Consider the following 23,391-nt stretch of genomic DNA (forward strand, 5'->3'; position numbering starts at 1 on the left):
CCTCTTTGTAGACGCACCGTGTAATGACTTTTAAGTGTCCATAAATGAATCTTGTGTGGAAATTTATTAACCGACGTTTTGGGTACGTATTGTGCGCATTATTAACTCTCCTTAACTGTATTGGTGATGATGATTAATGATTATTATTTTTTTGCAAGTATATTTATTTAAAATGAGTTTAAAAAGTGGTTAAAGATTATTTGTTTGTGTGTGACTGTTGTGGATTTGTATTATAATAGTTAGCTTAATATTTGTGAAATTTGCTAGTTTAAACTTATGTGTTTAAACAAATTAGTAAATATTTTATTTAGCATTATACGATTACTTTTATATTTTAACAAACTGTATTAATAAAATGATTAAATATTAAATAAATTTAACAAAAATATGGAGGGCATTTACATTGGTTATTTATGAATAATAGGGATTGTATAGTAATTAATTTTTATTTACATAAATTCATAAATGGTGTAAGATGAAGTTCTCTGATATCACTGTATAACAGGTTATGGTTGAAAGACGATTATAGAAACTCTAATTCTCTATAAAAATCAATTTTATTATACGTATGTTTATTACTCAAAGCGATAGTCAGAGGTCACTATAACTACCTAAAAAATAAATGAAGTCAGATTGGTTTAATTCTTAAGCAATCTACTTATAGCAAAGTCATCAGGGACTTTGCAATAACTTGATTTGAATAGTAGATTGCTTATATCAAATTGAAAAATTCATTGTATAAAACAGTATTACTGGGTATTGACATATATATAATATATATAAATATATACATGTATGCAAACCTACATTTAACGTCCATTAAATAGCATGTGTCAAGTGTTTAAAGAAATCAAATAGTCTCTAGAATGTAAGGACGGATGCAACTGTTTAGAGTCATATAAAATATGACTAGATTATTTTTTTTTATACGAGAGAGTGATGAGATATAAGTACAATACATAAATATCTGAAACTTCCATATATTTTCCGATAACAGTTATTTATGTTAGACAAACACATTTTGTATCACAGAGAGTATAATATGTAGAGAGATTAGAGATTTAAATCATTACTGTCAAAATTATCAGTTACTTTGTTACAAAAACTAATACAAAAATAATATTTACATTAAGACTATATAAATAGTCTTAGTAAGACGTCTATGTAAGTTTTGCGTGCAAAATGTGAAAATATCGCAACACTTATCATTTTTAAGTGAATAGTACTTATTAAGTTGGTGTTGTGTGTGATCGTTTTCTAAGTTGGGAGCAAGAGCGCGCCGGGAGCACACGCGTGCGTTTCACGCAAATAATGTACATTTAACTACTATTTCAGTGGTACCTCACACGATCCGCCTCTGCCTAGGCAACGCCGAGTAATTGGTTGCGGTCATGCGATTACGTTCCTGGCCGATTTAATTATCGCAAAATGATCAGTATGCCGGCCTCCTGCAATTTACCTATCAATCAAACATAGAGCGGCTCGGTTATTGGCGTTTCGAGTCTGTCAAGACAGTAATATGGATTTTCAATCGTCCCAGCAAAACATAGTGTACAGTGAAAGGCACTGTAATAGGCATCGAATTTCGAGCACGTACGTAAACGCCGACGGCCTGTAACGGTTGACATATACCGTAAAATCGTTTCTAATTATCTTCATTCTGCTAAAATACTTTAGTTACGTTTCAATTTTTTACTCAATTTATTTATTGTAACATTTACTAAAGATTACATACTTTACAGTACACTATTATTGGACACAGTACAGTTTACAAATAAAAATCATGCTACACAATGTATAAATCTAAAACTAAAGTTTAATGTGAGTAGTACGTATATTATAATTGTTAGATACTATTTCGTCTATGATCTATTAGGTTGTTTGAAAGATATTCAAGAAATTCATTGTGTGTCATATGGAGCAAAAGTTTGTCGGAGTAATCTGTATCAGATGAGTCAATATATATTTTCGACCTCGCCATTTCGTTAAGAGTTGATAAATAACAATTAATATGTTAATAAAGTCATGAATATTATCGTGTCCTAAATCTTAGCTGAAATAATTATTTATACAAATTAGTGTTCGCGTCTTTTTTACTCACCGTCCTGTAACACGCAACCTTTCAGGAGTTTACTTAGAATTAAAGGTAGTTACGATTCTGCAAAGTTATCTTGACTTAATAAAAAATGAAGATTGCATTTAGGTGGAAATAATATTATAATGATACTGCCCTATTATGGCATCGCAGTTTGCGGGCTACGTGTAAACTTGATGCATTACTTTTTGCACGTCTGCACCATTTTCGGAGTTGAGCTTTAGTTTTATCAAGACATAAAGACCAGTATGAATTTATCGTGGATGGCGTTGATAAAAATGTGAATATAATGTGATGAATAATTCAGCGTGTTATCGGTATGGAGGACGGTTGTCCTCGCGAGGGGTAAAAACAATGCGCGAGCGCCGCCGCCGCACGATGGAATGCTGCGACTGATGCGTTTTTATGTAATTGTTTTCGAGCATGCACCCATCACTTATCTAACTGATTTAGGAATTGTGGAATCCATAATTTTTTATCAATATTTTCGAGTTCATGAACCAATCGATGTATACAGAATTTTAATAAGATTTAATAATTTAATCTTATTAAATAATCTAAATTAAAATATTAATTTTATATGTATTTGGATCTTTTAATTTTTATGAACTTGACACTTAGAAAATTATTAAAGAAAATTTTGAAAACTTTTTCTGTATATTATAAATTAACTATAGAATGCACACTTACTTATAGGAAGAAACGCGCGCCGTTAAATTTCTTCTAATTAGTACTTTACTAATCTGATTAGGCAAATAAATTTGCAAATATTAATTATTTTTCACTAAGAATAAATTTTTTGAATCAAAGTTTAATTATTATTGTTCATATTATTATATTTAAATCTAGAATTATTACAATTTTATCTGCCAGCAAGCTGTTTGAGATTCAAAAAGGGCTAAAGCAAGAATTGTTAGAAATTGAGGTATATGATGTAATAAAAATATATTCATTTGCAATATTTTCAATGTGATTGTAATTTATTTGTAATAAATTTGTGTATATTTTAGTTAATGTTGTTAATTGATAGTAGTTATATTTCGTTTTTGTTTATGACCCAAATTTAAAATTCACGTCTTGCGCTCAAACTCATTAGACAATGTTGACCATTCTGCAATTAATAGTAATTTAATGTCATTGTTATTGTAACTGCCATGTTCGATTATAGGCTTTTTATACGAGAGTGCATATCCAACTTCCTTTTAAATACAACATGTGCAAATGTAGATGGCAATATAAAAAGTCAGTAGTCACTTCTGTTTCGGTGCCGTAGAGACTACAATGCGATTGTAGTGAATTTTGTGGTGAGATTGATTCGCGACAAGTGATTCACGTTTACTCACGTTTTGCGCTCAATGAAATTGGTTCGGCGCTATTGTCGGAATTGTTATTTGTGCCTCTAATTCAATTTTATAATTTTGTTTTTGTTGAAGTCTCATCCAGCAGGTGATTATTTTAACGATTTTATTATTATGTATATTCTGCATCGGAAGGCAAGAAAGTGATCTTTTTGTGATGTAAATTGATATCTGCAAATATGTAAATACTGTGATGCCTTGCCATAATCTCGTGGTTGCCAATTTCAGTACCAACGCTGACATTTTTGTTGCTATATTCGGTAGCAGTATTTATTGTGGATTTTCGAATTTGTGACTATATGCATAGCGATACTACATATATACCAATACCACGAGCGTAATCAGTTGTTCTTTCACATTTCGCTGTCAAAAGTATTATTTTTGACGTATCTAATGCATTTAATTCGTATTGAGAGTAGTAGTAGAGTAATCAGACTTTTCCAGAAAAGAAATTATTATTAAAAATGTAATTACTGAAGTTATTTGAATAAATACAAATATATTATATTTATAGGTACACTTCGACCGCCGGGTCTTATTGGTGGGAGCAAGCCCAAGGTAGCAACTCCAGCCGTTGTATCCAAGATAGAGCAGTACAAAAGAGAAAATCCAACCATTTTCGCATGGGAGATCCGAGAGCGACTCATCTCTGAAGGTAAACAAACAATTATTGTCTCATAGAAACGTAGCTTAAGTTATCAATATTGTATTGTATATAACAAGAATGCCGTGAGGGCTCACGACAAAGCGTGGTCTTGTTGTATACATTCGCCTCGCTCGTTTTGTGTATATTCAGTGTATAAATGTGTATATATACAGAAACTGACTTATTTGAATGTAGAATTATTATTGTTATTTATTTCTGTGTATATGTACCTACATATATTATATAACTATATACAGGTAACTATTTTTAACCACCGACGCAAAAAGAAATACATCTGTGTATCTGAGTGTATGTCTATGTCATGCTCTTAAACGCATGGATCAATTTTGATGTAGATTTGTTGTTTGAATACTGACGTGATTGAAATAGTTCTTACCTACAATTTATTAGAGGTTTTATCCCTGGGTTACATATTTTATATTTTAATTATGGTAACTACTTTATGTGTGTATTCCACACACATAAAGTAGTTACCTAGTTAGTTAGTTATAGATATGTCATTAGAGTTATTTCACTTTTGATTCGACTGGAAAACGTTATGGTACAAATATGCGTGAAAAATCTTTTTCAAAATACAGTCAATGTTACTTGTTGATAATATTGTTTTCCATATACGTCAAACATTATTATAATTTAAGTTTCGTTTGGTCACTCATTAGAAATAAAAAATAATCTCATTCTTATTTCTTATTTCTTAGTTTAGATATCTATTGTATTGGTATCGATATATATTGTTAGATATAATATTAGTATAGATCACTGTTACTGAGTAGTTATTACTAGACAATGATCTAAACAAGAATCTACCCTCAAGTCTAATCGAACACGGTTGTTGTTTCTTTCAATAGAATGGATAGTTACGTAAATTATATTAAAAATAATCAATTAGGATATTTTCATATAACGATATTGTATACAAAGCCCCTAGACTGGTAGCTCTCGCACCTGTTAATTCTTCCACTAAGCGGCTTCTTTGCATGCTATGTTCCGGTTTGAAGGGCAGATATGGCAGTGAAATTCCTGGGTAATGAGGCCTGAGTATGCAGGCATAATATTGTGAATACTTAGTCCTCAAAAATGTCATAGTAACCACTTTTCACCAGGTGAGTCTTATTGTATGTATTTTTATCATAATAATATCATATTTGTTAAGGTAGATTAATTGGAATACAATATATAATATGTAAAAATAGCATTTATAATGTGTACGAGTATATGAAAAAGAAAAGTTTTCTATTGAGTGTTCTACTCGTAAATATCCGGAGCCCTATTAATGATGTTCTTGTGGTAAATATTAATTATAATAAATGAATTATTAGTAAGTATATTTCATACGTATGTAACTATATTCCATATTATACCACCTTCCGTTTGCGACCCATAAAATACTAAACTTATATAATTAAACAACAATATAAAAACAATAACATTTTCACTATAAGGGATTCTAAAAATGATAATCGGTATCTCTTGCTTGAGAGAGCTCGCAGTTTTTGTTTGATATTATCTTTTCAAAAAACCCGGTACATGTTGTCAGGTTTTCCGCAATGTGAACACTGTGGATTGTCTTCGGAAATTGTTTTATAATTTCAATTAATGATTGGAGTAAATAATAATTATTTTACTTGCGCTATGATATTAGTGTGTTTGAGTTTGCGCAGAAATACACTAATGAAGTCAAAATTCTAATAATGTTAATAATTATTGGTTGTATTTAAGATTCATTTACATTTAATTAATAATAAATGCTTTATAATTATACAAATTGTCTGATTCTTAACAAAGAAGAGTTCAGAAGATTGGAGAACCCGCAGGAGGTAGACATTTAGAAAGTTTATTAACATTTTTCAATTTCATTATATCTATAATTGAAACTCATGGTACACATTATATATGACATCTTTTATGCAAATTTGTGTGTTTGTAGTCTATAACAAGTACTGCTCTACAAAAGACATCGAAATCAAAGAATTTTTTTTAATGATAAAGCAATGATGGCAATTAAATAAGCTAGAGATACAAGGATGAGAATTAATTATAGCAACTAGGCTATTGCTGCGCGATGAATTCACCAGGCATAAAATATACCAAGGTTGGCGAGAGAAACTTCTTAGGGATTGATCGGATATTGTGCATTAGGGCCAGCAGTACTCACTAACAATCTTCTCATTTTTCTCAACTAATTAGGTAGATACCTTTAATAGTACCGATTAAAGATATCTAGGGATTGATCGGATCCTACAGTACTCAGTACCTGAATAATATCCAATTAATTTCTTGTTATTTACTTGTTTTGAGTATTGAACGCAATAATACGAGTATGTTGTATCAAATACATTTTCGGGGGTCAATAAGTAAAGCTAGTATTACAATATTTTCCGGTAAAGCCATTGAAATGCAATCCCGTATATGCGTATAGTTTAATAGGTTCTTAAATGGCCGCCCGGCTTAATGGCTACGGATAATGAAATGTAACCCGCGAGTCTAAAAAGACCACTTCAGCAGATTCACCATGAATGGAATCTAAAATTAAGTTCATTTTAATTATTTGATACATATGCAAAACTTAGTTTTCGTTATTTATTGTTAATAATTATTTAATATGTCAAATTAAAGTTCTCGTAACAAAATTCCAGTTAGAGAATTTTGCCTAGAAATACAAAAAATAACTTTTTAAGAAGTAGTACCTTAATCTCACCTATTTCAGCCGACAATCAGCTTGATTTGTACGTTGTGTTTCGGGTTGTAGGATTTAATTAGGCAGTGAAATTACAGGTTTAACAGGCATGAAATCTTAGTACTCTGGATTGGCAATCCAGAAATATTATTACGGGTATGATATCATGATATAAGTATGTCATGATATCATACCATAGCACCATGATACTGTTGGTGTTGTGTTTTTCATATATATCGACGACGGTGGCCTCTTACCATGATCGCTTATCATCAATGAGCCGTCAGATTATTTCCCATTTCAATTACAATAACAAATGTAACCTCTTACAAATCTGTTAAAAAGAACATTTTAGTCCTTTTGATAGACTTCGGAATATATAAGTCGTGTGATGTTTTCATGATGTAAATATTAATAATATGGGTCCATAAAATCCACTCGGCTGATTTTGATAAGATTTCCATAGATTAGCTTAGTCCCCTAAGTACCTACTAGATATATTATAAAGTCAGTATATTAGTAAAACTGTGGTAGATATTTATATGCAAAAAAATATTTAATACCTTAACTGCTTTTACTGTAATACAAAGTAATTATTGTGTTTCAGCCTGAAAGCTAAGATAACAAGTGTAATATCTTATCATAGAAAGATTCAGAAGATATTGCTTGTGATTAATAAAACTACTTTTAAATACAGTATTCTAAGATAAAATACACGCTATGTATTTATAGAACAATAATTTTTGTTTTACTTTTTTTTTATTGTTCGAGAAATAGATTGTATTCATACAATTTGGTAGAAAATTCTATTGATAAAATATATTTTTAATTATTTTGGTCAAAAAGTATAAAATTTATTTTCTTAACTTGTTTTTTTATGCAGTAACAAAATGCTAATTAAACACAATAGAGTATTTACGACTTAAGGAACTAGGTATACAAAGGCATCGGCATTGGCGATTGGTAAATATCCATCTTTCCGCGAAAATGAAACGTCCTTCATTGTTTATTCTTAATTTGTAATGAAATGCTAATTACTTACAATTAGTTAGGTATTTAGAAATAAATATTATACTCATTTTAACTGTTATTATTTATTAAAATTAGGTCAGTAAAAAAGTCGACGTGGGATGTTTTTCACCCCCATTTATCTCTATAAGCAATTAACATTTACTCCCTTTCTATTGTATCATATTTTATTTCTCACGGTCTCACGTTACATATTTGGTCTGCCTTTACCCTGTAACCATATAATTTCTTCCTTAAAACACTTCCTTCCTCTCTGTTCATTACGTGCCCATAATTTGCTGGTTAACTACCTCAGTGGTAAATAAACGTAATAATAGAATTATATAAAGAATATTACTATTATAACTACTATAAAAAGATAGTATAAAACTGTTGTAATAAATAATTGTGTTAAAAGATATTTAAAAGTCCTCCAATTTATTGCATTTGATATCAAAATTTGTGTAGTATTTTAAAAACATTGAAGATTTAATATAGCATTTTCTTTAACATTCGAACGACTTCAATTTTATTAATAGAAATATCTAACAATATATCTGTGTATCCTATGAAGAGTAATTTCAATAAATGTATTATAGAAAAAGAGATTCATCACAGTATTACTTTTCTATCAATTAGTTTGTGAATAGGCAGTAGTCATTGAATGTTCAACGTTCAACGATTCAGTCAAATTAATCATTGCTTCTAATGCAATTAACAAAAGTTAATAGCCATATTCATTAAATGTACTTACATCTGCCATTTGATTAATTCGAACTGATAGTATAACTGGCTGTGGGGGTTTTGTATATTGGCATACTACCATCATATAACCAAGACATACATATACACTCGTAGATATTGGAAAGTACGATGGGCGTCTTACTTAGCTGTTAGGCCAACGAGCCAATTGCGATAATTGCACAAACGACACCTCTCGTGCCCATGCGTGACGTTAAACACCACCATCGCACATACGAAACGGTCCAACCAGCACTTCATGCTACATTCCAACAGCGATTCTAACACATTTGAGTTAAAGCTTAGAACCGTTTGCAATCGAGCATTACAACGTTATTCTAAAATCGGTTTTGCCTTCGTGTTTTCTCTAGTGAGCAGAGTAGTGCGGATCGGAAGGGTGCGTGCGATCGCCTGTTAAACAGGTTTAGCTTAAGACCGTTTCTGGTTTACGATATCACTGAGGACCGGATTAGGAGACGATAACATTCTTGATGGGAAACACTATGCTAAACTGAGTTGTTAAATTGGTTCACAATCATTAAATCCACAGGAGGCAGTATAATATTCGAGCGTATAATCGGGTGACCATCTATATAAAACATATTTTATTTAAGTTTAAGATTTTTATGATATTTAGAAAGTACGTGGGTATAAAGTTTTAACTGTTTACTCCTTATTAAATTTACATATGAAAGCAAATGGCAAACATGAATATTTTAACACACTTGTAAACAGAGCAATGATATCAGGCTTATAGCGTTCATAACAAATGTGCCCAAGTTCATTTCATTCCACTGACTTGAATTATTTACTCTACTTTATAAGTACCGTAGGCAGTTCTAGCACCCAAGTTAGCTTACTAGATAATGATTTATCATTAAAAAGCGAAGAAGAGCAACATAGACCTATAAACAAGATAAATAATTCACATCATCTATGAACTACTAATAAAATAACGTGACAAATTCGATCCCATATTCGAACCCAACTCTTAAGTAACAAAAATTTATATCCGTTATACTTATTTATTATTATTTGCAAAAATACACCACCACCCTTAAAAATCCATTAAACTGTTTAGATTGCATGTTAATCTTGTTATATATTAGATACTAATATTATAGGTGTTAGTGTACTTGTATGTCTGTCTATTTGAGCTGAAACAATATTTATGAAATTTGATAGGAAGATACGTATCACAAGATATGACATAGAATGTCTTTTGCCTGAAAAGAAGCAGGCGATTAGTATGTATAAAACGATAATTAAACAACTTTTTTAAATATCAAGCTTGTGGGTAGAATTTATAAATATTATTTTAATCGTCTGTGTAAATTAATGAATCTGATTTTATTGTTTTTATCTATTGTAAGCTATAATCAGCTAGATTTCGTATTGTCATATTTAATTAAATAGTGAAATTTATTAAAAACAATACCTAAATTGTAAATTTTAATTATAAACCAACTGAAAATTACTTAGAATTTCCTGTTGGTTTTGTGAATATATAGACTATATAATATGGACGTAGCGTTGAACAATTGCTCATTGGGTGTATTTATTTTTATGTTTTCCGTTCTTATCTTCGTGGCCGGCTGACATTATCGTCATTTGTTGAAATGTGTTTAAAATAATTGCTCGACGCAGTGCTCGTCCATGCCTCCGTTGTATGCGAAAATTGCACGCGATCCCACGATGGTTGTTTTGCGTAAATGCTCACATATTTGTCGTAAATGCAGTAATATTTAAATAAATTCTGCGTATTTCGAGCGTTTAAACTTTACAGTTAGTTACCGCGGTTTGGTTTTGGTCTCTTTCAAGGTAACATTGGAAAGGCTTTATTCAATTTGAACATTGAATTTCGTGAATGTAAGAAGGATGTAGTTATGATTAGTTCTATTAGATCGGACTTGGTTTCGGCATATCAAAGCGTGTTGACTGGATTAGACCACCTGCTGATAAGGGAGCATCCAATGAGAGCTCGTACCATGGATCTAAAAGTATGGTGGAAGTAAATATATTCATAGCGTTTACAGATCTGTGAACTATATGAATAAAGAAGAAGAAAGAATGTGAAATTTAGCACTGGCTAAAATTCACATACTTTCAACTGTAGGTGTAAAACCTTAAAGTTAATGATATTATTAGTGTAAAAACTGTAAAAAAAAGTGTGCATTTTATATGTAGATAACATTACTTAAAAACTATTTTTGAAGCACTATAATCAGGAATTCATCAACCTGTCATGATACATAATAATCTATTAAATGTAATGAGTAGAATAATACTTTGTTTGTTAAGTAACTGAATAATTTTATTATTTTTGAGGAATATGAAAGCAATTATTAAATCAAATTATATGATATCGGTAGGTACAGATGAACTATTTCACAAAATTAATTAAAAAGGTTACGATAATTTTATTTACACACATATCTATATCTATTGATATATCATTAGATAAACATAAGTTAGTGATTTTAATATACCTGTAAAAAGTTTAGGTATACTGAATAGAATAGAATAGAATAGAAAATCATTTATTCAAATAAACTTAATTTAAGCACTTTTGAATAGTCATAACAATTTGTTTTTTATCTACCACTCGTTCGGAAAGCTGTCTCATCACAAGAAGAACGAGCAAGAAACTTGTGTGTTGCTCTTTTAAATAATCCTTGTAAGTTTACATTTACAAGTCGAAACGTGTGAATACAAACTACCAACAAGCACTAATTTTTGGGTCAAATATAAATATGCAATAAGATTAAATCAGTCGTAGTGATAAGAGCAGACCAGTCCCTACAAGTAGCACTCGTTCACGAGTATGACGGATGAGCCAGCCATCACTGCGCTCGACCATATTTTAGGGAGCCCATTGACCCGGCCCACCACGCCGCCACATGTCTGGACATTTTAGTGAGCATGACTACTCATTCCACACGACCACGTCACAGCTATAAAAATTACTATATGGTAGTTACAGTATTCGCACTTTACATAAGGATGCATGCGGCAATCAATACAAAAGCCGCTACGCTATCATATATCAAGAAAGCAGTATGAAAATTAAAATTATAACGTTGTCCGCAAATAAACTTATTCTTGCTATATATTGCTATCATCTATAAATTCATCTATCTTATAATAGGCTTTTTTACATAACATTTGTTTAATATAAGATTTGAATTGCCTCTCTGTAAGATTTAGCGTAGACTCTGGCAGTTTATTATAGAATCTTACGCAATTACCATAAAATGAATTACTAACTTTGTGTAGACGGCATTTAGGTAAAATTAGCTTATTTTTATTGCGTAAGTTTCTACTTGTACAGTCTTTAAGTTTCTTGAAACTATCTAAGTTTTTCCTTGTATACATAATATTTTCATAAATGTACTGTGAGGCAACGGTGAGGATATTTGATTGTTTAAAGCATTGACGTAATGACTCTCTAGAACCCATACCATAAATAGAACGTATGGCTCTCTTTTGTAAAATAAATATAGTATTTATATCGGCAGCTTTACCCCATAGCAGTATGCCATATGACATAATGCTATGGAAATAACTAAAATATACAAGTTTTGCCGTCGCCACGTCTGTTAATTGCCTTATCCTTCTAATTGCATAAGCAGCAGAACTAAGTCTACTGGCTAATTTTGAAATATGGGGCCCCCATTGTAACTTCGAGTCCACTGTTATTCCTAAAAAAACTGTATCATTAACAAAATTTACTATTTCATCATTAAGCAATAGCTGCGTATTTACTTGTTTTACATTAGGCAGCGTGAATTTAATGCACTTAGTTTTGTTGGAGTTCAATAATAGATTATTACATGTGAACCAATTTAGTATAGCAGAGATAGCATAATTTACATCGTCTAATTGATTACATTGGCGACCAATTTTAAACACTAACGAAGTATCATCCGCAAATAACACTATATCTGCAACTTTCTCTACCATGTAGGGAAGGTCATTTATATAAATTACGGGCCTAATATTGAACCTTGAGGAACGCCCATTTTTATATTAGTTCCCTTAGACTTTACACCATCAATATCTACAGTTTGCACCCTATCCTCTAGATAAGTTTTCATTAGACTTAGGTCATTATCTCTAATACCATAATGTTTGAGCTTGTACAAAAGTGTTTCATGATCTACGCAATCAAACGCCTTCGACAAGTCACAGAAAACGCCGAGAGCATCCTGTGAGTTTTCCCATGATTCGAATATATGTGTAATAAGCGCTACGCCTGCATCAGTAGTACTAGTAGCATTAGTAGTACTGAAACTGCTTTGTATAAACTTTTTCAAGTATATAAGTAATACCTCTGTCTAAAGTTAATTTACTTTCCATTCTAACTGTATTTAACTCTGTGGTAGGTTCGAGAATCATGGGTAGTTATAATTTTAATGAAATTTATAATAAAATGAACTGGTGTACAATGGCTAGTCTTTTGACACAACCACGTGCTCTATTCAATGCGTGCTTATTGAAATTGACTAAATTGATTATATTTCAAAGAAGTACCTGCAGGTAGTTATCGTCGACACAGTTACAGATTGTATAGTTTTTTTGTTACAATTTGTATCATGATGTAGATATCTAATAAAGTTTATTTTTGTAGACTGTTGCTACAAAATGGAATTTATTATTTTATTTATATAGTCGGCCTATATTATATATAAGAATAACTACATTATAAATTATGTAAATTCAGTTTTAGTATAAATAATAAATTTATCTGATGCAATAAAGAGTATATGAGCAATGAATCATGACTTAATGTTAGAAACAAAAAGATAAATAGGTATATTATGAATGGACATATTTTATTAAATGTGAAAAAATTTGACGACCCCATTATTATATCACTCTTATATTTACAAACGCGTACAACAATCGGGATGTATCAAAAACGGAATTTCCATTTGGAAGTAGGTTATGAGATTGTCAATATTCTTCGGGGGCGCAGTTATCAAAACAGACTGGCTCATCGGGCTCGGTTAAATTTTAATAAGGTGCCCACTACCGCCTTTGTCAGCAATGATGTGGCAGTTTTGAACAATAGCTTGCGCAACTTATCGACTAAATCGATATCGCTTTACGAGGCGTTACGGGCGGCTCTAGCTACTGACCACGTTTTGATTAATTGCATTCTTTAGCCACCAAAGTGTGCACGTAGTGTTGCTCCAGAATTGACTGGCGCCGATTAATTAGCGAAACCGATGACGAATGACTTTTGGTCTGAGCGTTAAATAAATAATTATAATAAACGTTCAGAAATAAACCGATATCTTCAAAGCCTTACAAAAACGTTACAAAGGATGTTGATATTGTTTTGTTGATATGTAAAATTTTCAAAAGCACCAGATGTAACATTCGCAACAGTTTACAACTATCAGAATGTAATTATATTATTATTCATGAGCATGCAACCTAATCTATGAATCTTTCATTTTTATTATGACTAAAAGTTAAAAGTTTTTTGACATTTACTAACAAGGTCTCACCTCGTTCATCGGCATTGTAAAGCTGGAATAAATCAAATCGATCTCTACACAGCTTCCAATAAACCGATACATTTATTGATTTGTTACAGCATTAAATTGGTTCCCAGCAGTACGTCGCACCAACACTGTTGCTCGGAGGGTCACGGTCATGATTTTGGGACTCGCCTTTGGATGCCTTTAATCGGTTCTATATGCTGTACAGTAAAACTTGTTGTGATCACTTTTTGCGTCCCCATTGTCACTTTATTGATGTAAAGTCTATTATAAAAAATAACAGTTATGGCATTTATAAATACAACACTATTAGATGCATCTATTTAACTTTTGTTATTTTAGTTTATTTATGTGTTTACTACATAATTTTTAACATTATATTTACGTTTTAAAAATTCACAAATGTGAGTCATATGTCGTCTTGATAGACTGCCCTGATTTTTCACTATATACTTATAGTGAAAAATCAGGGCAGCGTAACAAGTACAGTTTTTCCGTGATCTGTTATTTATTACGAGGTGGCACTCCCTTTGTTACTTAACCTATTCATTGCTAATTGAAATGGGTAGAAAAGCGGGTGTGTAGAGTAGGCGTTTAGCGCAACGGTTGCTGCGAGCGGCCCCCTGCCGACTCGGGCACCTTTTTACTTGGTCCACGCCGCGGGTGCCGCCTGATTGCCTCCGATCTCATCGTTTTATGTTCCCCATAAAGCCAACAATAATTCATTTAGACGACGTGACGCCACTCACTCGTTAACTGGTTCCAATCGTTCAGTGAGTACGTGATTTTAGAACGCCTGCGTTACTGCAGTTCCGGTACATTTTTAAGAAAGCGCTGCAAGATGCAGGTCAGTAAATGCCTTATTACATGGACATTAGCCGATGGGAAATATTACATATCGTTGTATAATGTAATAAAGGTAAGAGATTAGATTTTAATATATAAACAATTAGAAAAAAGACACGTGAATAATTGCATCAGCAGAAAACCTGTTGCAACTATTTGGGTCTATCTCCAAAAGAGTGTTGTATTTACATGTAATACGTAAGACAGTAAAAAAAGAAACTCACAAAAAAGAATAAATATTTGTTAGTATATTTCTAGTTATACTTATAAGTATAGTCATGTCATAATTGTATGGCAATATTTGTAAAGTAAAAAAATTGTTCGTAAAAGTTTAGCCGTATATTATCAATACAGCCTCTGTCTGTGGTTGTATCTTTAATATAATATAATACTATACTTATAATATAATCAGTGTAATTAATAATATGTATAGTACAAGTACTATCCATATTATTGCTACGCAAGCGTAGCAATGTCAACAAAATGGTAAAGCTCACACGGTAATCACCAACTAAAACTAATTAGTGAGACTCGATCTGGTCGCTATTCGTTGTCCGCTCGATCCACACCGGACGGGACAATCCGAATCCATCGAAAAACCGGTATGAATAAAACAAACAAACTAATTCATTTCAAACCATTAGGCACGAGATCCGACTGTTAATGTCTCAATTTAGAAACGAGCGTAAATCTTCAAAGGCGTGACAATTACTGTTACTTTCCGGCAATACAAACAAAAAGGTTTTCCGTCAATTATCGATAAATTAACCCGATTAAACACTCTGTAGCAGACGGCGCCGGAGCGTCTTATCTCTGGGCATGCCACGCTTTTAGGCAGGTACCAACTTAACAACACTTCGGGGCAGAAACATTAAGATTTTTATACCAATTTGCTTTTTATTGTATTTCATGGGAGAAAACGCATATATGTTCTATTAGTAAGCTAAATATAAAATCTGCGCTTAGGGTAAAAGCCGGATAGATGCCCCACTTTTCGATAAAGCTTCATATTTTAAAAATATAAACTTTCTGGAAAATATTTAGTATGAATCTCAAAACATAGGTCTTTTATCTTCTATAAAAGCCTATTTCTGTATACATATTTAGCACTGGTTTTGAATAAATACTGTTTTATTTTACCTCTAAGAAAAGGGATAGTTGCCTACTATGGCGGATAGTAGCCTAGCGTGAAAAATGCTTCGCAGGATACTTGCCTCGAGCGGGGATAGTAACCTCGGTATGATTTTTATTTTGGATAGAAAGAAATTTATATCAATTAGAGTAATCTTTATTATTTATTTAACAGTATTTATAATTTACTGAGATTGAAGAGAAGAAAACTGGCGTCTCCAAACTTCAATATACGAGCTACCAGTCTTTTTTAATTCTCAAAGCCAAGAACAGGATATCTTCCTAGAAGAGATAAAAAATACAATAAGTTCAGATAAGAAAGTAGGTATGTAGATAGAATTTTGTATTTCTATTGCTAGATACACATCCTTTAAATAAAAAAAAATTTTGGTTACTCTTTTCATAGCGTCTTCTTAAGGTTCTAGAGGATATTCCGTATATTCGAGAAATTTCATCGAGATCTTTTGTTTTTGTCTCAATTCTTCGAAGGCGAAATTGTTGCGTGGCACTACGCCTGGTTTTTGCTTATACTTGCAAGGGATTATGCTTATCTAGAATAAATATATACTTAAAACAGTGAAGTACATATTTATTTTAGTTATAAAAAGTTAGAGTCAAATTCGAATTTAGAGTTAATTTCGAAAAAACAGCATAAAAAATTAATCCTTTGTATGTTAAGAAATTTTCAATCATTCTAGGGGCAACTATCCGCGACAGTAAGGAGGGCGACTATCCTTTTTGATGCGTATACTTGCCCTTTTTATTTGCAAAATAAATAAAAAATATTTTGCAATAAAACATAATAAACAATGTAATTTAAACTCTAATGCATGCAAAGAAACAAAAAGTTGACTGAAACCACGATCAGTTATAAAAATATTCAATAGCAATTACTTACCAATATAATTATAACTCTCGTCAAAGTTTCGCCGCGGTACATTTTGGCTCATTCTGTCAAAACACATACGGCTATTCCGATGGCTTATGTGGCATTGAGGCCTACGGGGCGGTCACTACTTATTATAGTAAAGCACCAAAACAACTTATAATCAGAACATAGTTTTATAAAAACCGGGGCTTGTATCCCACCGAGGCAAGTATCCGGCTTTTACCCCATAGTTATTCTATTTCTTCATGATCAATATTTCATAGATTATTTATACTTACTTAAACAGTCATGAACTTATGTAAAAACATATAATATATATCTATATTTTCTTAGAACTGACTACGGAGTAAGAAAATATTTTGAAAGGATTGTTAAGAACGATCTAGATTTTAAAAGGTAACAAGCTTCTATTGAAATAATTCTTTACTATTTAATAGAAGCGGAGCCTATTGTGACTAATCATGATTAAACGACTTTAGACAAATTGCATGACCATGACTAGGCATGTAGGGACCGGGGTTCGATCCCAAATCATTAAAAGAACAATTATAGATATCGCATTCCCACCTGCAACCAGTTGACGGATAATGATCTCTCTCTAAACAAATAGTGAACTTAACCATTGAACGCTTTACTCATTGATCAAATGATGGTTGAAATTAAAAAGTAATTACTTCTACGTTTGCAACATTCATGAATGCTTTCCTTGACTCATTATTATATAAGTAACTGTTCTGCATATTAACGAATTATAATATTTAAAACTTTCTGTTAAGTTTTCAAGCACTCAATTCATAATTGATAGATAACAGATTTTTTGCTGACGTTAATAACCGTTCAACTGGATAGAATATAAAGTCTCTAAGAGGCGAGAACATTCTCAATGTCTTACACAGCGTTTTCATTATTTTTGCTCCTAAATAAAAACTAATTTAACTGTTCAGTTAAAGATCACAGGTTTTTTGCTTCCAAAAGAATAGATTAACCATCGGCGAGGCGTCGCTGAACACCCACAAAACGATAACAGATTTTCAACGGTTTGTTTTCTTTTTATATTGCGCCCAATATAATTAAAGATCCACCGGTAAGTGATGACTGGTCACCATTAGACATATTCTCAGCCACATCAAACTTTTGACGGTGCGTCTGGTACAGAAGGCGTTACCACCGAGACGTCATCTCAACGCGCCGATTACGAATCAAACAAATTGTGTGGAAGGCATCTTTTTGTGTTTTCGACATGCTAACAATGAACGAAGCCGCGCAACTGATCATTACCATTATACTGTATAAGGCTTTGTGTTTTGAGTAAATTATAACAGGTCCATTTTATTTGATGCGCCAACTCTGAGTGCTTACCAGTCGGTCTCACAATAGAGCTTCATTACGAATGGTGACCGCATTAAATCTATCTTTATAAATCTCGTTGGTTTTAAGCACCCATCTATTACATATATTATTGTTCATCTTTCAAATACATTGTTTTAACATGACAAACAATTGACAAGGTGGTGTATTTTTATACTACAAGGCATAATTTACCGTAACAAGTCATGTATAGGAAAACGTCGCTTTGACTTGCTACACGTAAAGAGCGTTCATTAAGCAATTATATTGAATTATTGTTCCTGGATATAATTGTCCAGTAGGAACGATCTAACTAAATGATAGGTTTCAATTTTAATGGCTAAGTGGAATAGAACTACTTTATGTAAAGTAGGGGTTAATTGCATTTGGCCATTGTTAGGTTGCTGTAAGTATATAATATTTATTTAAGGCGATGCGATGTTTCGTATTACTACTTGAATTTTCAAATAGTAATATATGCCAAATGATAATAGAAGTAGGTATATAAGAATTTCAATTATTGCGCTCGCAGAAAATACTCTTCAAAATTTCAATGTCTTGCTTCTATATAACATACGAAATTTCGGACTATATAAATAAATAAATAATGATAATTATGTTAGTGACTAGTTTTTTGATACTGTATCTCACGTTTGAGGAGATTTGCTATTCAAATATTTATTTATCATTAAAGTAGAGATTTACTATATACTTATACTCTTCACAAGACATTGAGTCGGTAGTCTGAAATAGATTAATGCCATACATTGACAGAGCAATCAAAAGTGAGTTATTTAAAATAACACTATGATGCGTCCAGCGCGCTAACTCAGTAGCTCTGCAACGAATTCTACGACAATTACACGCGGACAGGCTATGATTAAATTATGGCACTTATGCGGAGTGTTTCCTGAAAATTACATGGGATGGCTCTCCAAGGCTGCGTTGGCACGCGATGCCACTGCACGCATTAAATGTTATAATGGCGAGCGATTTTTAAACGCGACCAATGACGCATCGGTTTTAACGCGCTATTGCTTGCACATCGCGACTGCCTGCCTCATTTCAGCTACATTGTTGGTAATTAGTTACTGCATGAGTGATTATTACGAAGCAACTTCACGCGGTATGTTTTAAGAGCAGCCTTTTGAAATAATCATGTACTATATACTGACTTGACAAGTTTTAACGTCTATTAAATGACGCGAACCAACATACACTAAGATGGAATGATAAAAAATATAATCAGTATTTGAAATTTCACGATTTTATTGATTTAGAAAAATAGTCATTACCATTAATATGGCATGTAATTTATACTAATAAAAGTATCAGTTTATGTTAAATTTATTTATGTTAACTTTGTTTGTTTTGCAAATGAACATAAATCAACAAAAAATAAATTATCTAGTCAATTTTACTTCTCATTAATCTTTGAAATGTTGTTAACTCTTTTCTGAGCAAATCTTCTATTTGTTGTAGGTGTATGCACGAATGCAACAGCGCCAAGTGTATCGTCAATTAACCGGATACTAAGGAACCGTGCTGCTGAGCGAGCTGCAGCCGAGTTTGCTAGGGCCGCTGGCTATGGTCTCTATGCTGCTCCACCTCCATATGGGGCGTTTCCCTGGGCTGGTGGTGGTGGTGTATGGCCACCTGGGACATTACCACTGCCTCCAGGAGTTCCGGCACCTACAACAGGAGTCCCACATCCTGATGCAGTCCAGCAAGGATTCTTATCCGCCGGTAGAGGTTTAATCGGTAAGTTTAATTGAATATTTCTAGTTATACCAATACGTCTATCTTCGATATTTAGTTACAACTTTAAGTTACGTGTGGCTTTAGCGTGTTTTATTTTTTTTTATTATAGTATTTTGCCTATGTGTAGGTATATAATTACTTACCAAAGATTATTAAGATTTATTTCAATATATGAGTTATCTAGAACTAATAAATTAATTGTAATTATGTGCTTTAAATTAAAACAATTATAAAATTAAACAAAATTAATCTAAGAAAAGTTTTCGTTGTTTCAAATGTAGGAATCTTATCCAAATAAACTATAATTGTTATTTCTAAACAGATGTCGACGGCGATGACTCTGGGTCATTGGATGGAGAACAACCAAAGTTTAGACGGAATCGCACTACCTTTAGTCCTGACCAACTCGAAGAATTAGAGAAAGAATTCGAAAAATCTCATTACCCATGTGTGTCCACTCGAGAGCGGCTTGCCTCCAAAACCTCGTTATCGGAAGCGCGCGTTCAGGTAATGAAGCAATAAAATTTTTAGTATTATATATTCATAAGTCCCATCCAATTAATATTATTCTATTAATGTCATGTCTTAGAACCAGTGACAACTTAATCAAATCAGAACTATCATTTTCACACCCATTTACATTCATGAATATTTGTTAACGCAGTGAGAACAGAATACTAATCACGTTTATTTACCGTTACTGACAGGTTTGGTTTTCCAACAGACGAGCCAAGTGGAGACGCCACCAGCGCATGAATCTCCTGAAGCGCGGTGGCGGCTCGCCCCCGCACCGCCTCCCTCATTCTCCCTCCCGCTCCCGTTCGCGTTCTTTGTCCCCAGCGCGCGTCCCTTATCACACTCCTCAGATGGGCGGCGAAAATAGCGCTTTCAAGGCTCTTTCACATCAAGACACGAACACACTAAAGGCCCTCTCACAGCAGGCACAGTTTGACAGTAATGCGCTGAAAGCACTGTCTCAGCAGACATTCGATGGTGGCGCGTTTAAAACTCATCCAGCTCTTGAGAACAGCGCGTTTAAAGCTTTAGTACCGCACTCGGCAGCGGCAGCGTTACTTGCTGCGCAGTCAATACAGTTAGCTCGGGGATATGAGTCCCATTCGGATTCGGATGAAGAAATAAATGTACACGACGAAAGCGATGATGGAGGTGAAAAGCAAAAAAATAATGACAGGTCGAGATCTGTGAGCCCAAATGCTGTACGGCAGAGGCCCGCGGTCAGCGACTTGCCTCTGCAGCTCACTAAACATGACCGTTGATATAGATTAATTTACTTATTTATTTGCTTAAAGTATTATAATAATTACTATCATTCCTATTGAATGTCCATGTTCCGAATAATTATGTAAATTTTAATCCTAGAGTTAATACTCCAGTTTGTTTGTAAATTAATGTAAATACGTAGCTAGTTAAGTTGTTAATTAATGCAAAGAAGATGAATGGCTAATAAATTTAATGAAGCACAAAATAGTACTGATTTATTTATTTTATATGACAAAAATATCCGATATTACAGGTATTTTCCGTACCATTATGGCTACTTTATTACAATATTTTCATTCATTTGTACATATAATATTAATTGTTTAAAATCACTAATTTATATTAATTAATTCTACGGACTTTAGTTCAATTTTGAAGAATTTGTAAAATACCAAAGTGTTATGATTTACAAATACAAAAGCACGGTTTCAGGAAATAAGAGTTCCTAACCCATTTTAGTGACATAATAGTACATATCCAATACATATTTTTGTTACATTTGAAGTAATCATCTATTTGGTATTAATACATCTGTATTAATTCGTATCTACGAACTCTGGACTATTTGTAATTGTGATGTATATGTAGGTCATACATATTGTAGAAATCCTGAGCACTGTATACTATTTATTGCTTAGATAAATATAATTTTACTTACTGTAAAATGCAATAAAAACATAAGAATATATTACGAAAATTAAAAAATATGACAATTCAGCTTTGTTTTTGTTCTAAAGAATTTACCATTAGATATATAGGTATATATGTTACTTTGCTTTACTGAAAATGTACACATATTGTACACACATCTGATGGAAATTTATGTCAAGAATAACGTCTTTCATATATTATTTAGTACAATGGCAACCAGAATGCCCTTCATGGGTTACAATTGTCGACTGAAAAGTGCGTGTTACCTACGATATTCATTATTAGCATTAGTCAATTTAAAAAATATACAGAATGCCAACTTAATTTTTTTTAATTGATGCCTTTACACATCTATAGTACCATGGACTTCATATAATCATGTAAATCACTCATTCTTTGCCATTCCGTGCTAAGATGTCATGCCTTGTATTCTACATATATTTTATTGTATTCGATCGACTATTCAACCGAAACACAGTTTTTTAAGGGATGATAAGGGAATGGTGCTGTCGCCTGCGCTAACGGTATACGCTGGATATACGCACCAGTGGAGGATTATAAGATAAGTATGAAGGAAGGTTAGTTAGTTCATCGTGGAAAATTCACCAGGAATTTTAACATGATGGTTCTGGTGATGGTCAGGAGGAACCGCGTGGAGGTCAATCTGACATTGCTAGCTCTCATCACATTAAGTTCACTCAGTAAGAATATAAATCGGCATCCGTCATCACAAAAGGCGACTAGGAAAAATAGACATGAACATATTCGTGAAAGAGATGTAAATCGCTAAAATCCTATACTTGCTGCAAACCTCAAATCACTACAGAATGTTAAAACCATCACGTATGTTTTAACACAAGCTTTCGGTAAATTCCCTTTGACTTGTGACGAAAACTCGACATAGAATCTAAAAGGCTACAAGCGCTTGTAAACCTACACAAACCAAATCAAACTCTCTATACAGATGCATGAAGTATTGACCGCTTGCTAATTAATGGTTAATATAGCTATAAGTAGATAATCGTAGCTAGTAGTATGCTAAGTAACGATGCGTATGGTATACTTTCTTAAATCATTGGTTTATGTGAAAATCCTTATCCTTAATAATATTATAAATGCGAAAGTAACTCTGTCTGTCTGTCTCGCTTTCACGCCAAAACTACGGCACCGATTTAAATAAAATTTGGTATACAAATAGTCTAGATCCTGAGAATGGACATGGCTATGGCTACTTTTTAATACGAAGAAAGGGTTGTTGTAAGGGGTTGAAAGGGGAGATGAAACGTTCTATGGAAGTATAATTATTTTTAAAACTAGAAGCTTGAAATTTATTTTTTAAGTTTTCATTATGATGATATCAATATGAAATTCGAAGTTTGTATGAATTTTACCCTTAAGAGGGTAAAATAAAATAGGGGATGAAATGGAA

General features: G+C 32.6%; 1 protein-coding gene across 2 annotated transcripts in view; it reads left to right on the forward strand.

Moving 5' to 3' along the window:
- The window catches only part of LOC131853182 (paired box protein Pax-3-B-like), a 42,822-nt gene extending 20,987 nt beyond the window's left edge, over nt 1-21,835 (forward strand). The window contains exons 3-6 of one of the 2 annotated variants that reach the window (XM_059204010.1): nt 3,968-4,108; nt 19,752-20,030; nt 20,353-20,537; nt 20,738-21,835. In XM_059204010.1, coding sequence (XP_059059993.1) covers nt 3,968-4,108; nt 19,752-20,030; nt 20,353-20,537; nt 20,738-21,307 — 1,175 coding nt within the window. In that variant the 3' untranslated portion in view covers nt 21,308-21,835. The remainder of the gene's footprint in view (nt 1-3,967; nt 4,109-19,751; nt 20,031-20,352; nt 20,538-20,737) is intronic. The other variant, XM_059204011.1, reaches the window with a different exon arrangement.
- The last annotated feature ends 1,556 nt before the right edge of the window (nt 21,836-23,391 follow it).

This window comes from Achroia grisella, unplaced genomic scaffold (genome assembly GCF_030625045.1).
Source record: "Achroia grisella isolate CSIRO2021 unplaced genomic scaffold, CSIRO_AGI_Agris_v1 utg900, whole genome shotgun sequence".
NCBI classification, from domain to species: Eukaryota; Metazoa; Arthropoda; class Insecta; order Lepidoptera; family Pyralidae; genus Achroia; species Achroia grisella.